The sequence below is a fragment of the Myotis daubentonii genome, chromosome 18, assembly GCF_963259705.1.
Source record: "Myotis daubentonii chromosome 18, mMyoDau2.1, whole genome shotgun sequence".
Lineage (NCBI taxonomy): Eukaryota > Metazoa > Chordata > Mammalia > Chiroptera > Vespertilionidae > Myotis > Myotis daubentonii.
The window spans coordinates 8,447,620-8,470,950 of NC_081857.1; the positions used below are offsets into that span (position 1 = coordinate 8,447,620).

General features: G+C 58.7%; 1 protein-coding gene and 1 long non-coding RNA gene across 2 annotated transcripts in view; one reads left to right on the top strand and one right to left on the bottom strand.

Moving 5' to 3' along the window:
• Positions 1 to 3,958, top strand: part of LOC132221127 (uncharacterized) — a 126,316-nt gene extending 122,358 nt beyond the window's left edge. Inside the window, exon 2 of the long non-coding RNA XR_009449909.1 lies at positions 245 to 3,958. This is a non-coding gene — a long non-coding RNA (uncharacterized LOC132221127). The remainder of the gene's footprint in view (positions 1 to 244) is intronic.
• A 351-nt stretch (positions 3,959 to 4,309) lies between these two features.
• ETNK2 (ethanolamine kinase 2) lies at positions 4,310 to 22,217 on the bottom strand. The gene is made up of 8 exons (XM_059675070.1): positions 21,777 to 22,217; positions 19,950 to 20,209; positions 17,039 to 17,161; positions 11,646 to 11,788; positions 10,736 to 10,819; positions 7,499 to 7,644; positions 5,940 to 6,013; positions 4,310 to 4,522 (listed from the first exon to the last, which is right to left on the bottom strand). Exons 1-8 carry the CDS (start codon positions 22,029 to 22,031, stop codon positions 4,450 to 4,452), a joined length of 1,158 nt encoding a protein of 385 aa, XP_059531053.1. The 5' UTR covers positions 22,032 to 22,217; the 3' UTR covers positions 4,310 to 4,449.
• Positions 22,218 to 23,331: the final 1,114 nt, after the last annotated feature.

The window sequence follows — 23,331 nt, forward strand, 5'->3', positions numbered from 1 at the left end:
GAGGTGTCTTTGAGGATCTAATGCAGTGATGGCGAACCTTTTGAGCTCGGCGTGTCAGCAGTTTGAAAAACCCTAACTTAACTCTGGTGCCGTGTCACATACAGAAATGTTTTGATATTTGCAACCATAGTAAAACAAAGACTTATATTTTTGATATTTTATATATTTAAATGCCACTTTAACAAAAATCAACAAAAAAAAAAAAAAAAGAAAAAAAAAAAGAAAAATCAACCAAAAAAATGAGTTCATAGGTTCGCCATCACCGATCTAATGAAAGCCCTGGACATGCCCTCTTCCCAGAAAAGTGTGCACATGGACACCCCGAGCCCATGTATGAGCTCCCCAGGGCCTCTAATGATGCGTTTCAGGGCTACATGATAGATTAAATCTCCCAAAACAGATAGTAACAGGGATCAATAAGGCTTGTTAAAAATCAACCCTGTTAATGTGGAACTGGAGCAGCCAAGCTGGATGGCAGTTGTGAAAGAGTTAGATTTGGGTTGGAGTAATAGAGGCACATGTTCACAAAAAGGGAGGTGATGAGCCCTACCTGGTTTGGCTCAGTGGATAGAGCATTGGCCTGGGGACTGAAGGGTCCTAGGTTCAATTCCTGGTCAGGGCACATGCCTGGGTTGCAAGCTTGATCCCCACAGGGGGGCGTGCAGGAAGCGGCCAATCAATGATTCTCTCTCATCATTGATGTTTCTATCTCTCCCTCTCCATTCTTTTCTGAACTCAATAAAAATATATTAAAAAAACAAAAAGGGAGGTGGTGAGCCAGCGTACACCCCACCCACAGGCCTGGCCCCGGTGCATCACGGCAGTCCCAGGCCCTCGACACAAAAGGCTGCTGTCACACTGAGGGGGCCCAGAGGCAGCCCTCTGACGGGAGGGATCCTAGTGGCCGTGTTGTTAGAGGCCTGGTTCAAGGAGACGAAGGTAAGACCGCTCGTCAGAGGTGTCAGATGCCAACCATCTGCAGCTCATCTGGCTGCTTCTCAAGGGTCAATGTTCTGGCCTAGAGTAAAAAACAGCTTTCTGACAAAGATGTTCAAAGTGGTGGTGAACTTTCCAGCACAGGAAGTATTCAAGCAGAGGCCCCTGAATGGTGGAGGGGGGAGGGGGCCCTAAACTGGAGAGGGTGCTGGTGAGAGAAATTAGGGGTGGTTGATTCCAGGGCCACAACTTTGGGATTGAAGACTCCCCAACAGTGAGGGTTCAGAGAGGGAGAGGGAGAGAGAAACATCAATGATGGGAATCATTGGTCAGCTGCCTCCTGCGGGCCCCCCACTGGGGATCGAGCCCACAATCTGGGCATGTGCCCTGAATGGGTTCGGGAATCGAACTGGGACCTCCTGGTTCACAGGTCAACACTCAGCCATTGTGGATTCAGCAGATGAACCCTTTTGAGCTAGGATCATCCTGGCTGCCAACCTGTGGTGGTTTTTCCCAGCCTGGCCTCCCAGAGCTTTAGGCCTCTCCTTGGCCCTCCCCAGCCTGTGTCTCCATAGCGGAGCCCAGCTTCCCTGGCTACTGAGGAGGTGCAGGTGGTCCTGGGGAAGAGCAGCCTGGCTGGCGGCAGCGCCTGCCCTCTAGTGGTCACATGGAGAGTTGCTCACTTCAACTTCTGTCCGTCTACCTTCACCCCTCCAGTCTCCACCACTGCTCTGCTCCAAACCAAACGCAGGGAGCCTGGGCAGGACACTCCCAGCTGTGCTCACCCTCACCCCCTGCCAGCCCCGAGTTCCTCCTGCTTCCCTACTCCCAGGTCCTCTGGCCTCGGAGCCTGAGGCCAGTACTGCCCCCTCCCACTCTGGGAATCCTCGTCCTAACCTCATTGCAGCTGCAGAGACAGCCACATACCCTGCCTGATTTAGGACCAAAAAGCCCTCCCCTCCCTGGGAGTCTGGGTGCCCTGGAGCCCCACCCCCTGCCAGGAGAGGCAGGACGGGGGCAGGTGGGTTGGCTGCAAGACCAGGAACAGAGAGTCCTGAATCGTGACCAGGAAGGCTGGGTTACAAGCTCACTCTCTGCCTCCACTTCCCCCTGCCCAGGCCCAGGGTCCGAGCCCAGCAGATGAACCCTGCCCAGGCATGCTTTGTCCGCAGTGCCTGCTGGGTCTAAAAGGTGGCCCGGGTGCTGCTGGAGTGATGGTGGGACTCCAAAGCTTGCGGGGGACGGATGTGCCTAAACCAGTGGTTCTCAACCTTCTGGCCCTTCAAATACAGCTCCTCATGTTGTGACCCAACCATAAAATTATTTTCGTTGCTACTTCATCACTGTAATGTTGCTACTGTTATGAATCGTAAATATCTGATATGCAGGATGGTCTTAGGCGACCCCTGGGAAAGGGTCGTTTGACCGCCAAAGGGGTCGCGACCCACAGGTTGAGAACCGCTGGCCTAAACTCTCACCCGCCCTGCCTGCCCCACCTGCCCCCTTCCCTGGAGAATTGAGGAATAAGGATGCTTTTCCAAAGGAGTAGGATGGTGCCTGCAGGTTAACACCCTGGTGAGTGTGGGGACCAGGGGCCGTAGGGGCCAGAACGGTACCTGGGGTCCCTGGACCAGCCATTCCCTGCTCACCACTGCAACACCATCTCCGACACTATGGCATCAAGGCCCGGGAGGATGGTCGTTCCTGCCCTCAGCTCCGGAGGTGGATCTGAGAGGAACAGAGAGCGGGCACTGCCATTCAGTCCACAGGAGGGCTACACCGTGACCACCTGACCCCACAGAGAACCCTCAGGGCCTGCCCTGCCCAGACCTGGCACCACCCCTGGGCTCAGTCCTGCTGCCCACTGGGGCCCAGCCACAGCGGGTCACCGGGACCTTGGAGGCAGTTCCGGCTGCAGGCCAGCTCGGCTCAGCAGTTGCCATGGAACCCTGGCACTTTTGCAGGCAAAAGCTAAATAGCCAGAGTCCACCTGACAGGGGCCGATACTGCCCCTAAGGGCACGGGGCACTTGGGGGAGGGTGCCTGGAGGCACTGCTGCCCAGTCTTGGGAGGGCAGCCCTAGCAATCTGGGCTGCTGAGACGGGCACCCCAGCTCACCTGGAGCTCCTGCCTCCCTTCCCTCTAGCCTCCTGAAAGCGACAGATGGTTCCAGGCAGAGCAGAGCCGGAGGACCACGGTAGAAGTGGCCCACTACCCTTCGTGTCCCACTGGTTCAACCTCTGGGTAAAGCCACGCTCTAGGAGTCCACATCCTCCCAGAGCCAACTGAGTCTAGAAGATGGTCAAAGGCAGAAACCACCAGCCCTGCCCAGATCTACCCCAAACCAGGAGCCAGGGCCAGGCAGGCCAGGTGCATCCAGTGCAGGGGACCTGGCTTACCTGAGGGGACTCCAGGGGGGCTGGAACACTCCTCCGCCCCCCACCACCACAGGCATATTAACCACACCCTCCAGTCAAAGCCACCTCAGCGGCACTCAGACACAGAGTGGTCCAGAATGGCCATTTTAATGCAGAAAAATCAAGATAATTTACAAATGAATTACTTTTTGGGCCCAGGCTGCGAGGGCAGAAAGGAGGTGGAGACTGTTGAGAGTCAGACAATGATGTCGGCACCTTCGGCCAGATCCTACCCAGGCTGCAGCCTGCCAGGAGAGCCCTGGGCCCGGGCCTGCTGCTCAACTCCCGCTAGTCCACCCCAAGTGGGTGGCCATGGAGACCGATCCCGGGGAGGCAGGGGGAGGAACAAGGCTGCTGGCCCTTGCCCTCTGGCCAAGCCACAGCAGGAAGTAGAGCCAGGCTCCGGAGGCCCAGCACGTTGGCGCTCCCCGGCCTTCCTCCCAGCAGGCTGCAGAGGGGCAGCGCAGAGCAGAGGGCACAGGACGAGCCCCTGGACTGAGGTTTGGAAAGGGGCTGTTTGATTGGATCTGGCTCGGAGAACGATCGCAGATGAGGCAGTTGCTAGGGAGGTCTCAAACCCTTCTAGAACCCTCCCTCCCACCCCCACCCCCAAAATATGTACATCCACCTGTCAGAGTTGGCATGGTGCTGGTTTGGGCTCCACACCTCCCACATGGGGCCTGTGGGAGGTGGCTGCAGGCTCAGGGCACTGGAGGTAGAAAAGACCCTCCCAACTGTCCCTCTCCCCAAGCCAGGGGGGTCGAAGACACCTCTAAGGCAGCCCAGACTCCAGCCTGGCCTGGGGCTGAGAACGCTGGCTTCCCAGGGGTGGCTGTGGTCTGAGTTCTGGTTGCTGCAAGCACTCCCCGCCGCCCCAGGTCTGGCCAGGTCAAGGGGACCCCCAGAGCTAGGTCCATCAACGTCTCCAAACAAGAGAATGGTCACAGCAGCGCCCACGAGGGGCTGGCAGCCTTCGCCCCGGATACCCACCTGGCCCCTCTCCCACCTTGTCCGAGGGTGCAGACCCCAGAACAGAGCCAAGTCCCGGAGAACCAGCCTGCCAGGCAGATGGGGAGGGGAGGGAGGGGGGCGCGGGTCACTTTGGCATCTCCAAGGCGGACACCTGAGGCTTCACTTTGAAGTACTGGTTGAATCGGATCACTGCGTACCTGCGGAGACAGAAGGGAGCTGGGGTGAGGAGGGGAGCCATGCTGGGGCTCACACCCAGGTCTGTGCAGGTCGACCCCAGCCCAGGCTGATTTTTTTTTTTTTTACTTCAATTATAATTTTACTTTCTTCTCAGCACAGACTAAACCTACTCTTCTCCAACGAGGTCATTTTTGATGTTTTACAGTTCAGCAACGTTAAGTGCATTCATACCGTTGAGCAACAGATCCCGAGGACTTCATTTTACAAAACGGACACTCTATACCCCGCCAACGGCAACTCTCCCGGTCCCCGCCCCAGCCCCTGGCACCACCACTCTGCTTTCTGTTCCTGTGACGTTATCTCATAGAGGGGGATCCTACAGTTTCTGGGTTTGTAACTGGCTTATTTCACTTAGCACAATGTCCTCGGGTCCATGCACAGGGTAGCACGTGATGTGATCCCCCTTTTAAGGCTGAATAATGTTCTAGTGCATGAATTCACCACATTTTGTTGACCCATTCATCCATCAGTGGGCATGGGGTGCTTCTACTCTTGGCTATTGTGAAAAATGCTGCCGCGAACATGGGCGCCAAGGTACCCCTTTGAGCCCCTGATTTCAGTCCTTCTCCCCAGCAGTGAGCTTGCTGGGTCACACAGTCACTCCAATTGTGGAGGAAGAACAGAATCGTTTCCCACAGTTGTTGCACGGACCACATGTTTCTCCGCGTCCTTGCCAACACTTATGTTCTGTTTATCTGAGAGTAGCCATCCTGATGGTGATGTAGCTCATTGAGGCTTTGACCGCCTACCTCTAATGGCTGTGGACACCTTGAAACCAGGATGGATGGGGAGGAGACTGGACCAGAATGAAGAACAAAGTGATTCCTGGCCCTTAGGGGCATATGTACCCACATGATGTAACCCCCCACCCCCACCCCCGTGGAGTCTGTGTCTGAGTACAATGTCGGTACAGCCTGCAGCGCGTCCCTGGGGGCCGCTGAAGGAGGAGTGCGGTCTGACAGCCCCCACAGCAAGCACGAAACCACCCAGTGGCCTCAGCAAGTCACTTCCACTCGGGAACGCTGACCCCTCTGCTAAGGAATGACGGCTGGGCTCATGACCTTTCACACTGATTTGCAGCCACCCCATTCCCCACCAGCCCCGTGGCCAGGGCCCTAGAGCTGCAGGAGGAGGCAGGGAAAGTGTAATCGCCCGCCCGCCGGGCAGGGCAGGTGCATGAACTCCAGGCTCCTTCTAGAGCTGCACCAGCTGCTGACCTCCCCCGGAGCACTGACCCCTGGCCCTGGCTGGCTGGTGGGGACATGTTAGCAGAGGCGTGGACTCTGGACGTTCCATTTGGGCTGTCCTTTGGCCCCACACCCTCAGCTTCCCCCCCCCCCCCTGCCCCGCCGCCCTCCCCCCGGCCCCGAATCTCACCTGAGGAAATCGAAGTCGATGGTGGAGAACTGGTTCTGGATGAGGGCCCAGAGAGCCCATAAGAAGTGAGATGCCTGCAAACAGAGCAGAGGGTGGCTCGGCATCCTCCCAAGCCCGTCCCTGACCCCGGGCACACCAGGGGCGCAGTCTCTGTGGCAAACACAGAACCAGGACGCTGGCAGGGACATGATGGGGTCTCCCCAGCGCAGGAGGCGAAGTCACCAGGTGGCATTTGGGGACTCCACTCCCTCTAGCAGAAGGCAAGCAGAGTCGGTTCTGCCCCCAGCCCCCTCGGGGGGTAGGCGAGATGGTGCTCCCGGCCCACACAGAGGTGACCCCCGGCGTCTGCGCCAAGGCAGGTCCTCCTCAAGGCTTCAAGGCCAACAGGTCCAGGACGGGGTGGGGGCTAGTGCCCTTCAGCAGTGCCCCAGCCACATGGCCATCAAGGCCAGGTCTGCTAGACGGCCCCTTAAAGTGACCTTTCCCTACCTTCTATCAGGAGGTGGTCGAGCTGGAAAATGAGTGTAGATGTGGGAATAAGCCAGAATCTGGGCACTGAGCTTTCAACTTTCCCCCAGAGCCAGAGGCGCCCAGGGGCCCAGGTCCCCCCAGGTTCAGGAAGCCAGAGAGCCGAGCTTCCGGCTGCCCCCCAACAAACAGCGGTGACACCAGTACTTTCCCTGCTGGGGTCCCCCACCCCGGCCCAAGTCCTGCTTGCTCTGGGGCTGACTATCCTGTACCTCCCTCCACTTTCTGCCTTTTTCAGGACTTAAAGGGGGCGTAGGCCAATTCGCAAGTATGAGTGACCCCTGGAAACTGTAGCAAGAGAAAGGCATTGAGTGAAACAAGCCAGGAGGAAGAGCCTGAAGGAGAACCAGCTTTGTGCCGTGAGGACAGAAAGGGCAGCTGAACTTCGGTGGATTGTGAAATTCGGGGCAGCTGACTGACTTGCTTACGCATGGCTGACACTAGTAAGACTAGTTAGCATGCTCCTGGGCACACACCAATGGACACCTGGCATGAACCATGACCCCGAGTAAGTGGCACACGGATCAAGAACCGACAGCACAGTAATCGGAGCAGGAAGAGCCTGACGGGAAAGGCTTACCGAGTTCTGAGTCAGCAGAGGACGCTAACAAGGAGGATTAGAGCTAACATTCATTCTCTATCTCCTCCAAAGGCTATAGAAAAGAAGGGGAGTGTTTAACTGTAGCATGAAAGATTAAGGTTAGACACTAGAAAGAACTGGTCCAAGTGAGAGAACTGCTAAAATAGGAAGCTGAGATTTCCTGGAAGTAGTTTCCAGGAAAGGGAGAACCTAGACTTGAGGGGGTGGGGGGAGCAGGGAACAGGGCACCTTAGTATTATGGGGGTGCCTGAGAGGGCTCTTCCTCGATCTCACCTCTAGGGTAGGGTTCCCCGGGACCTCACACCTGGCCCTGGCTCTGTTTCCTCCGCCAGGAGGCTGTGAGAGGCAGGAGCTGGGGGTGGGTCCCTGTCCCACCTCCAGGCTCCGCCCTGCCCTGCTCCCTGCCAGCCACCAAGCCACACGCACTCACCAGGGCAAACTTGTTGACCTGCACGTAGAGCCGCTGCACCTCGCTGGAGGTCACGGCCATCCCCTTCTGTGCCTGCAGGTAGTAGCGCAGCCACTGTAGCTGGGTCTCCCTCGCAGGGTAGAGGCAGTAATCAACTTCATTCACACCTGGTGGGAGGGAGGCAGCATCACGGAAGGGGCTGGGAGACGGCCCACCTGCGGCCTCCTCCAGCTCAGGTGTTCCCTGCTTCGCTGGGCGGGCCTAGGAATGCAGCCTGCTGGCTGCCTGTAATGCGTAGAGGGTCGACCCCCACCCCCCAGAGCAGCAGATTGGTTGAGGGGCAAGGGATAGTCCTGGGCGTGATGGGGACCCCCTTAGCACCACTGTCTCCCCCGTGCCCTATATAACACGATGTCACATTTGGGGCACAGCACTGAGTCGGGGCTCAGCTGTCTTAGGTCCGATGCTGACCTCCAGTTCACCTCGGACAAGCCCTTTCCTGGGCCCAAATCTCTCCGTGGCAAACGAAGGGCTCTGTGTGACTCAAACGCTGCTTCCTGTGGGCCGGCTACTCAAACATCACGGAGAGCGTTCACAACAGCTTCCCAGGCACCTGCCCCCGCCCAATTCTCCAGGCGACTGGGGAACAGCCAGGACTGGGTGGCCTCCATCCCTTCTGGCCTGCCCTTCCCTGAGTCCTCAAGCTGCCAGCCCAGCGCCTGGGCACATCCTGGGCACAGCGGCAGAGGCCTGGGCTTTAGAGCTGGCACAGAAAGCAGCAGTTTATTTAAGACAGAATTAGGATTGGACCACCTTCCCCGGTCTCTTCCTCCCTCTTCTTTCCTTCCCTCGCTTCCCTTAGGTTTCTGGAGAAACACACTCGGTCGCCCAGGGCCCCCAGAGTATGGCTAGGAGGAATCTCCTTGTGCAGACGCAGAAACTAAGGCCCAGAGAGAAGATACTTGCTCAAGGTCAGGCAGCTGGTTAGAGGTGGGTTCAGGATGGGAACACCGATTTCCAGCTCCCAGTAACGGGCCTCCTGGTTCCCACGAACCCTGGAGGTCCCTCTCCCCAGCTCCCACTCTGCCGGGGTCCTGCCCCAGCAGGTCCAGGGGTTCCCAAAGGTGTGGACAGAGTCGGCGAAGAAGGAATGACATGGAGACAGCGTTCAGTTGATCAGCAACCTAGCCAGGATCTCTAGCCCGGATCTCCAGAGAGGTTCTGCTTCGGATCTCCAGCGAGGTTCTGTAGCCATGTTCCCTCGCTAGGTTCTCCAGCCAGGTTCTGTCCAGGCTCTCCAGTCAGGTTCAGTGTCCAGGTTCCAGTCAGGTTCTCCTGCCAATCTCTGTAGTCAGGTTCAGTCCAGGATCCCTTGCCATGTTCTCCCGCTAGCTTTGTCTCTAGGCTCCGAGGCCAGTCCCTGTCCAGGATCCTCCGGCATGCTCTCGCCAGCGAAGTTCTTCTGTCCCTAGAGAACGTTCTGTGTAGGTTCTGTGCCTAGGCTCTGTCTCTCTTGGTCCTGTCTTCCAAGCCCTGTGCTCTGAGTTCTCTGTTCTGAGTTCTGCGTGTTTCTGTCTTGGTACAACTGTATTTATACCAGTTGATTCAATCCTATCAATCTCTATTACAAAGGTTAGGGCGTTTCTTATCTCCATTCCAGGGAGAAAAGATTATGTAGTTTAAGCATGATTGTTCATAGTTAAAGGGATTAATTACCCGCCTGGCACTTAGTTGAGGGGTTTTATTCCCTCCCTAACTTCAGGGGAAAATCCCTACCTGGGGATTCAACCTTTCTCGGAGAGGTGACCTTGGTTAAAACACAGCGCCAAGAAGGTGAGCAAACATATAAAGAACAGTATGCCATATATGCCAGGTCCCTTGAAACAGCAAGCATGGACCGGCTCCCGGCACCACTCTCCTCCTTGGCCCCTCTTCCCCCCCATGCTCAGTTCTCCTCCTTCATTCTCAATTTAGGAGCAGGATGCAATCTGCCCTTTTAGGAGAAATTCCAGCTGGACTTTGCTCTGTGTGGTGGGTGAGAAGGACTTAACATGCTTAGGAATGATCCCTTCTGGAAGGGTCAGTGGGCCTGGCAGCTGAGCACGCATGGCCCCAGTGCCCTGCAGATGCCAGCCTCAGCTCGTGCCACCCCCACAGTTCAGCTGCTCTGCCCAGCTGAGCCTCTGGTGCCTGGGAGTCATACCCTCGGGTATAATTAGCACTTGATAGGCCAACAGACCTGGTCAGCTGGGGCTCCAGAAGGGTCGTGATTGGCCTAGATTGGGCTGCGGAGTGGCTGAAGCTGGGCCAGGTGAGGCTTATCCTAAGCCTCAGGGGCTGCTGGGCACCTCACACTGCCATCCTGGGGTGTCCCTCCAACCCCAGTGTCAGGGCGTAGCTGTTCACCCTACGGAATTGTTTTTTAACAAGCTCTCAAGCTGGACACAATCACCCCGCTTCCCTACACACTGACTCTGTGTGCACACCGCCTACTCCCAGGAAACACTCCCGCGTCCACCATCCAGCCCTGCTCCAACTCCGGGCTGCGGAGGCTCCCCGTCCCGGTATCAGCAGCCAGTGCTAATATCTGCTTAGCATGTGCCGTGCTTGTGTGTGTGTGTGTGTCTCATATGGATACTATGAGGCAGGTCCTAGTGTTTTATCTCCATTCTACAGAGGCACAGAGAAGGCAAGGGCCACGCAGCAAGCACCAGAGCCAGGGTTTAAAGTCAGGGAGCCAAGCCGCAGAGGACATACTTTAACTAGTTGCAACGAGGTTCTTTTCATAATGGCCCCAGGCAAGTAGCTGCTTACAGCTTGTTCTGCTCCTTACCTGCCTGCTGGGCCCTCGTCTACAAGCCTGCAGGTTGCACTGGGCAGAAAGGAGCTTGGGCAAGGGGGTGAGTCGAGGCTGAGGTTGTCCTGTGCTGGCCCAGCTGGCGAGGGCTGCATGACCCAGAGAAAGGGGTCTTTTTCTAAGTCACACGCCAAGCCAGGGATCCTACGTATGCATGTCTTCCTACTTTGTACCAAACTGCCTGATTGGCCACAGGTGTGCCCTGTGTAGGTGGGTCCTGCCTCCCCCAGGAGACTTGGTGCTCTCCAATGCAGGCTGTGTCTCCCCATCCACCTCCCTGCCCCAGGGGCTGTCTAGGCTCCACCCCCAAGTACAGGACCCCTCTCATCCTCTCCCTGACCTGGCCAGCCAACATACAGAGGGAATGTTGGACGCAGGCCCAAGAGCAACGCCCCTCTCACCTGCAAACTCATTGAAATGGTTGCCAATGTCAAAAGCTTGGTAGTTGTAGCCGGCATATTCATAGTCAATGAACCGGACGTGACCTGTGGGGTAGAGAAGCGCGGAGGTCGGCCCTGGAGACCTGGACAAGCCCGGTCATGCTGTGCACAGTTCACCGCTCCTGTGCTGGCCTCGCAGCAAGCTGGCCTCACCCAACCTCTTCAGCAGCATTCTTCAGCTGCTTCCTTCTGTCTGTCCATCCGTCCACCTGCCCTCCCCCACTCCAGCTGTCCCTCTCACAGAGCTAGTCCCTGGGGCTCTCCCCAAGTAAAGACATCTGTCCTCAGCATGGTCGAGGGCCAGATTTAAACCAGAGGGCTCCCGCCCTCGCCGGTTTGGCTCAGCGGGTAGAGCGTTGGCCTGCGGACTGAAGGGTCCCAGGTTCGATTCGGGTCAAAGGCACATGCCTGGGTTGCAGGCTCGGTCCCCAGTGGGGGTGGGGGGGGGTGTGCAGGAGGCAGCTGATCAATGTTTCTCTCTCATCATTGCTGTTTCTACCTCTCTCTCCCTGCCCCTTTCTCCGAAATAAAAATATATATTTAAAAATAATAATAATAATAATAAAAATAAAGCAAAAGGGTTCCCTGGGGGAAGCTCAGGTCAGGCCACAGGAAGGCTTGAAACAGCCGAGAAGGCGTGGGAAGCCCAAAGCATTGTGGGGGGTGTCGCTCGGGCGCCCTGACATGAAAGACCTCCACACACCCTGCCGGTGAGCCCTTTCCTGGCACAGACTTTCCTAAGGGGGAATTTGCTCCTTTTCCATTTCTCTCCTACAGATGAACTTAAGATCTAAGTGAAAAGTCTCCTGTCTTGTCCCGGGACCAGCCTTGGGAGCAGGACCCTGCCGCCGCCCGGGCGACGCAGCCGCACCTTTAGTGCTGTCGTAGATGATGTTCTTGCAGAGCAGGTCGTTGTGACAGAACACCACAGGGGAGCCCAGCTGGGACAGGTGCTCCTCCAGCCAGGCCAGCTCCTGCTCCAGCACCTCCAGCGCGGGGACGTCTGCGGAAAGGCTGGGGGGCGAGAGAGGGGACGGTGGAGGGGGGAGTGAGAAGGGGGGGGGTGGCTGAAGGCGGACAGGCTAGGGGCTTGGCCTCCAAAGCCCTGAGCCCTGGCCTCCTCATGACCTCGTGCTGCAGAAGGAACCTGGACATATGGCCAATCTTTTGTCACCTGCAAAATGGCACTGGGGCTTCCTGTCCTGATGACCCGTGGTTACTCTAAGAAGCTGATGGAAACATTGGCTTCAAAGCATTTTGCAAAGCACCATCATCCTTACTTCGTGAAGGAGACAGGGAGGTCCTGAAGGAGGCCCAGGGAGGATGGGGGGTGAGGATGAGTGACCGAACGCACTGATCTCCGGGTAAGAACAGGGGCAGCTGTGCAGGGTGCACAGACCCGCTCTTAGGACGCAGGGCGATGCAGGGAGGATTCCTGGGGAAGGGGCCGCTCTAAAATAAGGCTCCCTGCAAAGTTCCTCAGATGAAGGGCCTGGCAGGGCTGGAGCGCTGGCACGCTCCGGGGGAGGCAGAGATGTGCTGGTCTGTGTCCCTCTCGCTCTGGCAGCCGGCGGCACCGGGATCGTATAGTTTCACTTCATACCCCACAGGCAGCCATGCAGCCACAGCAGCAAGCAAAGAAGGTGCTCCTTGGGGTCCCTCCTGCGAGGCCCAGGGCACATGGGAACCGTCCAGAGGGGAGCACCGGCGGCGTAGCTCCCCGATATCGTGCCTGCCACCCTGAAGGAGGAGTGGGAGTTTCCTTGTCCCAGAGCCCTGAGGGCAGGAACAAAGCCCCTGGAGCCCCTCTGCCCCACCCGCTCCCACAGCACACACTGAGGAGTGAATGAATGGGCCCTCAGAGGCCTGGGAAGCTGACCAGGAGACGCTGTGCACAGACGCTCTGAACTGCGGTCCCAGGAAGCACAGGCTCCTGTGCACACTAAAGAGCCAAGGAGTCAGCAGAGCCCTTAGAAAGAACCCCAGAACCACCCATGGAGGAGAGGAGGGGCTGGCGGCGTGTTTCCACGCACACATCTCCTGTGTGCTCTCTCGTCCAGGGCAGCGAGAGGATGTGCAGGGGGGTGAGATGGAGAGGCCCTCCCGTAGCTCCCACGGGGGCCCACACCCCCAGCCCAGAAACCGGGATGTGTGGAAGAGTCCTCGGCATCTAACGTGTCCCCACGTCCCCCCGGAGATGGGCGAGTGGCCGACTGCTTCACACTTTGAGGAGGTCAAAGCTAAAGAGGATCCTTGGTCTCCAGACCAGCCGCATGGGGAAACTGAGGCTCAAGGAAGGACAGTCTTCCTTCCAGTCTCAGGTGTCTCCTGTACAGCTAGACCTCTGCGTCCTCACTAAGGAGCCCGGTCCTCAGCCCGTCCAAGGATGGGCATCAAGCCAGGCCTCTAACCACGAGGGCCCGGTGCCCCCTGGAGCGCAGGCCCCTGGGAGTGCAGGCATCTGTTAGGGGCTGTCAGGGAGGCCTCCCGCCCCCCTCCCTCCTCCACTCCCTTCACTGGAGTTTATCTGTAGCCACAGGCTGCATAGCATGCATTTCCCTCTTGGCTCTCCCTAAGAAGCTACCTTTTTTTTTTTTTTTTTTTAAGATTCTCCTTTTTCTTGGACGGAGACCATCCAAAGATAAAACTGAGGAGGCCTCCTTCGCTTTGCCCAGGTCTCAGCTTGAAAAACATGGCTTTGCCATCCAAGATGCCTGCTGCCCAGGCCCTGACCTCCGTCTGACCCCACACTACCCACCCCAAGGCCACACAGATGGTTACCGTGGGAACAGTCCTGACCTCCCTCCCTCCCCCGAGCACCTGGACCCTCGCCAGCGCAGCGTCCCTCAGCCCTGACACCCCATCCTCTCCAGGGCTGAGGGCCCGGCGGGGGGGGGAGGGGGGGGCATCTCGGAGACTTTCACACGCCAGGCGGCGGCTCCTGTCCCTCCGAGGCCGCGGGGGCGGGTGACGGGGCCTGGGGTTCTCCCTGATGAAGGGATGGACGCCTGGCCAGTGCCCACTCAGCTCTCGGGATCGGAGTGGGAAAACAAGACCCTTGTACCCAGGTAATCTGTCTTCCTCTAGCGTATGGCTGATCATGACCTTTCCTCCCTGAAGATAACATCTTGGCCTCAGTTGTATTTCAGCTCCAGGCCCAGAAAAGCAGCAAAACCAGACAAGTACCGAGGAGCTGCCTCCGGACGAGCTAAACTGACTATTGACGCTGCCCTGGCACCAGCCAATCAGTGGAGACCACGACCTAAAAAAGCACACCTGGAAGGCTGATGAATATTCTATTGAGAACCTCCCCCCCCCCCGCCCCCCGGCGCCCCCTCCCCCTCCGAGACCTCCCTAGGATTTCCACCTGCAAGAGAGAGACATACTCTCAGGACAAGGGACCCAGCCACGCGGTGCTCTCCCTTCAGGAGCCATTCCCTTCCCCCTCTTCCCTGTAAGAGACCCCAACCAGGGGCGCAACAGGCAGCGGCAGCTCGTCCCGGGCCACTCCCCGAACCTGTCTCCCAGGCAGGCTCCCTGAGCCAGAGCAGCCCAGCCGAGGCTGCCCGGTGGCTTCCTCTATGATCTTCCTTGTGTCACTGTCCTAAGTGTGTTATTGCCGTCATCGTGGACCCAGTACCCTTTGGCTCAGTGCTGGGTGGCCCTTCCCTTTGGACATCCCCATCCTCTGCCTCCGTTTCCTTAAATAAATTCCATTTTTCTTTATTCACCGTCTGAGATGGCTATTTAGCCTCACGGCACATCAGCGACGTTCACCTTTCCCCTAGTTCTAACTGTTTGTTGCCCATTCCCTTGTAACACTCCTCCAGCTGGTCTCCCTACCCCAATCCCTGCTGCCCCAACTCCCACCTCCACCACGTCCTGGGCAGGTCACTGACCTGAGTCCCCAGCTCAAACACCTTCACAAGTACTTTCCACTGCAGCCAAGTTGAATCTTCGTTCCTTAACCTGACCTTCAAGGCCCCCTCACACGCTTGCTCCAGCTCACACGACCCCTGCAGCTCTCTCTCTCCAGACCCCTCCCAGCCCTTCCTGAAGATCTGCTCCGGCCAACTCGTCTACCCCTCATCCACGAGCAAGCTGTGCTCAGGCCACCTCCTCCAGCCAGAGCGCCTCCCTTCCCATCTCTGCCAGGAAGACCTTCCCTGGCTCTCCCACCCCTGGCGCGCACTACAGACCCTGCCTCCTTCTATGGCTCTGCGCGGGCAGGTCCTCTTTACCCCGAGGGCTCCTAAGCTTCTGTGGGCAGAGCCAATGCCACCTTGGTATGTTTATTGTTTTAAATCCCAATCAATCTGTGCTTGTGAAATGAAGGATGGACTACATCAGGGTTATTAGGAAAATTATGAGACAGGGTTATTACAGGACTCAGGTGCTGCATCTTGTCTGAGTGGTTGCTCATCACAGCCTGCTCTGGGGTATCGTGGGCAAGGGCAGGGCGGGCATCACCCCCTAAAGAGGCTTAAGAAAGTTAAGCAAGTTGATTTGCCCAAGGTCAAAAGTGTGACAAGAACAAAGGGAGTTGGTCAGCTCTTCTCCAGAGAAGACTCCCCTCCCAACAAGGTCACTCCCCCCCCCCCCCCCCCCCGCCAACCCCGCAAAGGATACACCGTGACCGCAGATTCAAGGGAAGCTGCAGTGGCAAGGGTTATGCCTGAGCATCAGGCCTGGACTCTAGTCCTCGAGTTGCCACTGATGGCAATGGCCTTGGGCAAGTCCTATCCCCACCCAGGGTCTCAGTTTCTTAATCTGTCAAATGGGAGAGGTGGGCTGGGGGATCTCAGGTCCTGTTGGCTGAGATGCCAGGGGATCCTACCCTCTGTGTGCTGCTCTAGTCCCAAGAGGCAAGGCGGCTCCTGTCCCAGAGATAACACTTAACATAGAAGGTCTGAACATGAGCCATGCTGGACACAGAGTCCCAAAGCAGCGTCTGATAATCCTTAAGTGGGAGGGCCCAGATAAGGCATCCTGTGTGCGCGAGTGTGAAAGGGACACACGATCGGGAGAGATGCCATTCATGTCTTGTCATCTTCAAGGAGGGAAGGAGGTACCCTGTCCTCAGACCTGTGTACCCCATCCCATGAACATCTGGAAAAACGGTGTTCAAGCCTTTTTTTGGGGGGGGGCGGGCAGGGTGACACCACTCTTTCTTCCTTGCCCCCATTGTTGACTCAACACTCAAGAGTAAGCGGATGCGTCAGGTATCTGGAGGCTAGAAGGGCTCTCAGATGGCTTATCTGGAGGAAAGGTGATGTCACGATGGTGATGAAAAGAGCAGAGAGGAAACAGCGAGCTGTCAGTCGGAATAAGGTGGAAAGCAAGGTTGCCAGGCGGGGGTGGGGGTGAGGGTGGGGCACGAGGGGATGAGAGGCATCCAGACAAACAGCAGGAGTCCTGGTGTCCCAAGGCCTTCTCAGCTGATGAGCTGACTTCTGACTGGTTTTAACAGCCTTTCCCAGAGGGCAGGCTTCCCTTCTCAGGCTAGAAGGCAGCTCAGGCAGCCCTGACACTGGGCAAAGCTGAGCTCTGAGCCTCGGTGCCCTTTAAGTAAAATGGGAGACACTGTCCCTGACCCTAGGCCCTGCCACAAGCAGCAGGCTCACGAAGAAATAAGCAGCCCTGGCCGGTGTTGCTCAGTGCTTACAGGGTCATCTCGTGCATCGAAGGGTCTCAGGTTCGATCCCTGGTCAGGCTGCGTGCAGGAGGCAGCCGATAGATGTTTCTCTCTCTCTCTCTCTCTTTCACTCCCTCCCTCCCTTCTTCTTCTCTTTTTAGAGCAGTGGTTCTCAACCTTCCTAATGCCGCGGCCCTTTAATACAGTTCCTCATGTTGTGGTGACCCCCAACCATAAAATTATTTTCGTTGCTACTTCAGAACTGTAATTTTGCTGCTGTTATGAACCGTAATGTAAATATCTGATATGCAGGATGTATTTAGGCGACCCCTGTGAAAGGGTCGTTTGACCCCCAAAGGGGTCGCGACCCACAGGTTGAGAACCGCTGCTTTAGACTCAACGAAAACAACAACAACATATCCTCGGGTGAGGACTAAAACAAGAAGAATTAAGAAGCACATGCATGGGCCTAAACCTGTGGATCCCAGGGCCTCAGCTTTCTAATGGGCCCCACTCTCCTTGGCAATCGCTCACCCTCCTGCAGGGTGGGGTGCAGCAACGGAAGGGGGAGCGGGATCACATTCAGGCGGAGGAGGCCGGCAGCCTGGAGCCCGCCCAGATCCCCGTACCTGGGGCTGATCTCGTTCTTCACGAGGGTGAAGTAAGTGTGCATCTTGTGCCACAGGGTGGGCTTGGGCAGGCTGCCGTTGGTGTGGATGGTGTGAATCTTGGCCATTTCCAAGGCGATCAGCCTATAGCAAAAAGCAGGAAGCGTAGGGTATCAGCCCCTCCTGACCGGAAAGGGGCCCTACGCCGTAGGAGGGGGCTGGCCAGAGGGCAGAGTCTGGGGCTATGACATATCTTTCCAGAGCTCTCTCTACATCTCAGCGGAGGCATGAAAATGAGATTGGCCTTTGGCCTAGCAGGTCCTTTTCCAGAACTAGAGCTGGCCTAGCAGAAGGGCAAAGCAGTGGGCTGTTGGCCACTGGTCAGTGACCCTGCCCCACCCCAAGGTCATGTACCCACTGAGGACAGAGGGATCACTGTGGATGGGGGCGGTGCCTCTCCTCCCCCCTTGGACTCTGACCCTCAGGGGGAAGTGAACGCAGGGCACCAAGGGATCAGGGGTGGTGATGCCAGGCAGGGAGAAATGCCCGCCTCTTATCAGCCTGGCCAAGGTGGGGAGGGACGCAGGCGGGCCCAGGGCAGCCCCTTCCTCTGTGGCAGGGAGTTGATGCTGGCGGCTGGGTGCCAAGGACGCAAAACAAACCAGCGTTCTATTTTCAAGTTCTCCTGTGGACATTATCCAAGGTCCCAGGAGAGAAGGAGGGGCGGTGGGGAGAGGAGAAAGCAGCTCAGGGGAAGGCTGCTGGCAGAGGGGGGAGGGGGGTGGAGGGCTGACCGTCAGGGAGGGAGGGCCTTGATAAGGACCCAGCATCTGAGGCCTGGGTCCCAGCTGGGCTCCCCCAGGCCTGGGCCAGCTCCCCCTCTGGAGCCCCACCCCCACCGGCTGCCAAGCCTCCAACATTCAACCTTCCTTTACCTCTGCCTGTTGCTCCAATAATAATCGAGGAAAGACAACAAAGGCCGTGGCTGTTTGAAACGTTGTTGCCGAGCTGTCCGGGGACACCCCCGCCCCTTGCCAGGTCCTGGGAAGGGGCAGCCATCTCCCAACAGCATAACAGGCCACTCTGGGGGGCTCCTCTGGAGGCCCCCAAGGCTCCCACCTCCGAAAGGGTGGAGGGGGCAGGGGGTGTGGCAGCAGCTGAGTGGGTGAGAGATGAAGGCTGTGCTTTCAGAGGCCAGAGGCCCTGGAAGAGGAGGGACCCCAGGGCGTGGGCGAGGCGAGAAACAGACCTGAGACCCAGGCCTTCCCTCCCCAAAGGAAGATTCCGAACAGAACGAACAGAGTGTTTCCTTGAATACCAATAGGGGTGCCGTCTGGAATAGCAATGAAAGCTAACCTCAACACGCGGCGTCTATGCTGCAGAGCCTCAACAGGCGCAGGTTGGGGGGTGGGATTCAGGGCCACTCGGGGAAGTGGCTCCCAAAGGCCCCCCCCTCCCCACCCCCGCCTTTCCTCAAGGAAGATAATGGTCTATCCTGGGAAGAGTATCAAGGAAGGGCCACCTCCTACACTCCGCCCAATTTCTGGCTTTCCCCGAATTTTGTCAAGTTCTTCTTATTGAACCTAAATCCATCTTCATCTTCCTGACAAAGGTAATTATGTTCGTGAGAGGATGAGTGACAGCATCAGATGCACAGGGGCGGTGAGACTGGGCGTGGCGAGGACCTGCCAATATCGGAGCTGTTTGCACAAGAGCTGGGAGGAGTTGGTGGGGAAGCAGGACAGGGCTCCTCACCCTCCGCCCTGCTCAGACCTCCCTCTCCAGCCTGGGTGCATGTGGAGCTGCTCAGCAGGGAGCCTGGGATGCCCCTTAAGTGGGTTTGTGTATCCCCCAAACCCAGACGCAAACACACAGCTACAAAATACGACTCAAGGGAATCTGCTGGGGCCTCAGCAGCCCCAGAAGCAGCGTTCAGGAGCCCTGGGGAGGAGGGGGAGCCTCAGATTCCCTCCCTCTAAGTCCCTAGGGGGCCTGACAGGGGTTCCCTGCAAATAGGGCCAGGGACACTAACTTGGGGCAAATGGCAGCAGGCGAGGGAGCAAAGAAGCTGTGTTTGGTCCACTCCCTGGGCGGGGTGGCGGGGGGCTTTGTTGTTGCCCCTCGGAACTTGGAAGGTTCCTTCCCTGTGGGCGGGACAGGACAGAGCCCAAGGGTCCTGGGCAGACCCCTGTGCCACTGTCCCCAGTGTCACCTGGGAACTCACTCTGGTCTGAGTGCCCTGCACATGGCCATGGCATTGGAGGGAGGACGGTGGATCCTGCCCAACCTCCCTGCCCAGCACAGAGAACAGTGCACCAGGCCCCACAGCCACAGGGTTTGAAGGTCCTATGGTCTAGGCATGGAACAGGACTGGCTCGCTGGGGACCATGGGTTCTGCGGGCCTCTGGAAGCTCAGCAGCTCCCCAAACCTGGATTCCCACCTTGTCAGGACACCTGGAAGGAGCGCGCACTGGGGGAGGGATGGCATCTCTCTGGGCTACTAACACGGCCATTCTCCTAGCACACCTGAGCTCATGGCAGGAGGGGAGGAACAAAACTCCCTGACCCGCTGGGGATTTGGCTCAGATTTCATTTCCAAGGCTGAGATGTTTCCATGGACCAGGAAGAGGATCCCTGCCGCATTTAGGGGACCAGGTGCCTTGTTTGGTCCCACGTTCACCTAAGTTCTCAAGCGCCTCCCTTGAGAACGCCTAGCAGACCCCACTGAAAACCTACACAAAGCTATCGTCCCTCTTTGCATAGCCATCCACACACACACACACACACCCGTTTTTCATGCAATTTCAGGGAGCTCACAGATCTTATGACTCATTCATGGGCTCCACTCTGCACCATGGAAGCTGGCCAAGGATTCCCCAGCCCAAGGCCTGAGAAAGCGTGGAGATGAACAGGGCCCTGGCACCCTCCTCACCTGAAGAGTCGGGGCTCCCGGATGTGCTCAGGCCCCAGGGCCACGCCCCGCATGTACTCATAGCACAGCCCGTTCTGGAAGGTGCAGTAGAGTTTGGGGGCACAGCCGTGTGCTCGCAGCAGCTGGAAGTTCCTGACCTCGTTCTCCCGGTCCACCAGCAGCTCCGTCCGCTCCCCGTACACCCGGACCAACACACAGTCCCGCATGTCCTCCTCCACATAGCAGGCCACCAGCTTGTTGGTGATGCCGTCGGTGAAGCGCTGGCATGGGGAGAGGGCAGCACAGGGGGCGTGGGATCTCTGCTCTTGCCCCCCGTAGCTGCCCAGCTCCAGCACAACCACACAGAACCCCGTCCTTCACACTCATTTAACATAGAGCTCAACACCCCTCAACGCTTGGGATGGATGAGCGAGTTCAAAAAACGGTGGCAGCTCTGGCTCAGCCCAGGCACTCTGGGCCCACCTCCAGGGATGGGATTTGTGTGGGGAATCTGCACACCACTTGGGGGTTAGAAGCTCCCTTCTCTCCCTCCTCCTCCATCCTGGCCCTGAGGGAAACCTCCACTGACCAGGATGTGGCAGAGGATCACCCAGGACGAGTACATCCCCACCCGGCTAACTCTCACCGCCTGTAGGCAGAGGGCGTTCTGCTGTCCCTCCTGCCCATCCAGAGTCTTGAGGTTGGCACCCCGCCCCCGACCCCCAGGCTGTGGTGGTCAGAGCTCCTTAGGGCCTCTGCGTTCCATACCGGAAGAGACCACGGACCCTGGGCTGGGAGACCAGGTTCCCCAAGGGGGTGACGAGGAGGAATGAACCATGGAATTTACAGGGCACAGTGTCAGTGCTGGAAGGGGCCTTGTAGAGGACCTCTAAACCAATTCTAGGTGGGGAAACTGAGGCCCTAAGAGGGAGGGACCGGCAGATAGCATGCTAGGCCAGTAGTGGGATTAACTCCGGCCAGCTTGATGCTTTGGCACTCATACTCCAGAGGAGATCTTTTATTTTGAAATGCTACCTACCCACCCTTCTCCTAAGAGGGGTTTGTCAGCTTCCACACTTGGTCCAGAACCTCCCAGAGGAGGAGCCACTACCACTCCAGCACAAGCTGCAGGTGCCTCCGGCCTCCCCAGGGCCATTCCTCCATAAGCAGCTCCCAGGAGGGATGGGAGGGTGGGCAGGCGACACATTTTTTCAGGGGACACAGGTCAGCTGGGGTGCCAGCCAGAGACTCCTCAGTGCCAGCCTCTGTGTCCATCTCTGTGTCCCTGCGCATGTGTCCATTTGGGTGTGGGAGGCGCCGTGTGTGTGTGTGTGTGTGTGTGTGTGTGTGTCGGAGTGGGGTGGGAGGCTGAGCCAGAGCCAGGGGAGATGGGGAGGACTCCCACACAGCGCAGGGGCCAGCTGAATTCTGGGACCGGCAGGGGCTGCTCAGAGCCTGGAGGCTTTGCTACACCACCTGGTGCAGAAGGGGCAGCAACGTGTGTGAGTGTGGGGGCTCCTGAAAAGTTCCTGCCCGCAGGCTTCCTGCCCGCTGGGTCCGCGCCCGCCCGGGGCAGCGGGGAGCAGCCAGGGGGGCAGCAGGGCGCCGCGACAGGGCGGGGGGAGGATGGGGCCGCGCGCAGCACGCTGACAGCGGGCAGGTGGACCTCCGGGGTGCACGCCCGCGAGCCCGAGTGGAGGGGGGTGTGGAGGGCGCGAGAGGCGGCCGGACCAGGAAACACACATGCAGCCCCCCCCCCCGCCCCAATCTCCCTGCTCGGCACCGCGCCCCCCGGGACCTGCGCCCACAGGGATGCCCGGGTCGCCGCCCGCGCTCCCGCTCGGGTACCTTGGTCCGAACTTGCTCGGGCTTCCACTGCGGTCGCAGCTCCTGGATGAGGCGCAGGGCGCCGGGCAGGATGTCCTCCGGGTGCACCGAGATCCCGAAGCAGGGAACGGCGGCCCGCGGGGGGCCCGGAGGCTCCCGGCAACGCGCGCCGGCCGCCGCGCTCTCCTCCATGCCCCATGGGCACTGCGGGCCGGGCGCCGGCCTCCGCAGGTAAAAGGGCGAGCGCGGCACGGGAGCCGAAGGGGGCGCAGCCATTCCCGGGGCCGCCCCCTCGGAGCCGCCGCGCGCACGCTCGCCCGGCGGAGGGGGGCCAGCTGGGGGGCGGCGTCGGCGGGGAGGGGCCGGGGTCAGGCCATGCCTCGGGAGCCCCTTCCCGCCGCGCCCGCCTCCTCGCCGCCCGCCGCCCCGGGGACGCCGGGGCCGGCCGCAGCTGTGACATCACGGGCGCGGGCCGCGGGGCGGGGGCCGTGGGAACGCCCCCTCCGCGCCCTCCTCCCCCGCGCGGCCCCGGGCCGGGAAGCGCTCCCAGCCGCTCTCGGCCGCTCCGGCCGCCGCTACCTGGAGCCTGGAGCGCGGGGCGGGGGGACGCCCCCGGGGGAGGCCCGGGCGTGGGGGCGGGGCCGGGACATGACGCAAGAGCGGGGGCGGGGCGGGGCCGTGGCCTTGACTGAGGGCGGGGCGCTTGGAAGGCCTGCGGCTCGGGCCGTCTCCCCCGCACCCTGGGGCACCCCCACCTCCACCCAAGGCTTGCTCCCTTGCTTTCGAGGCAGTAAGGTGGCTGCCTACCTCGGCTGGAGCCTCTCTCTCTGGGGCAGGCCGGGGGAGGGGGGCTCTTCCTGCGCCCCCACCCTGTTCTGTGTCGGGGAATCTGGCCGCGACCCAGAAGATTGGGTGGCCCACCTCTGCCCAGCTCTCTGCCTCCAGTCCCTGGACCCCTGGGAAAAGGCTCTGAACCCCTGCCGCATTTCTATGGCGGTTCCTTGCAGGGAAGCCCCCAGGCAAATATCGCCCTACACACACACACACACACACACACACACACACGCACGCACACACACACAGGGAGAGGGGACACTGGGGGATGCATGTTGGGGGTGGGGTGCTCATGAGTATCTCACTAGTTACCAGCCTGGTGGGGGAGCTCTTACTGCCCCACCCAGAAAACTCCTAAAGAGAAGGGGCCCTTTTCTCTTCCCCAAGTTGTCTCTCCGTCCTGTTCCTGAGCCTCTCGCCCCCAAGGCCCCATCACTCCTGCTGTGCAGACTCCAGCTCTGCCCAGAGGAACTTCTGTGATGATGGGAACGTTCTATAGAGTGTTGTCCAGTGCAGTGGCCACTAGCCCCATGTGACTCTCCTGCACTTGAAATATGACTAGTGTGACAGTTAATTTCAATGTCAATAGCCGTATGTGGTTATCCTATTGGACAGTGTAGGAGATGATGGGGGGCTGCATACTTCAGGCCAGGGTGCCCCAGCACGTGGCGCTGGAAGGGCACTGCTGCTGACTGTCATTTTTGCGGTAAGGAGATAAAGCAAGGCAGGCGAAGTCAGAGAA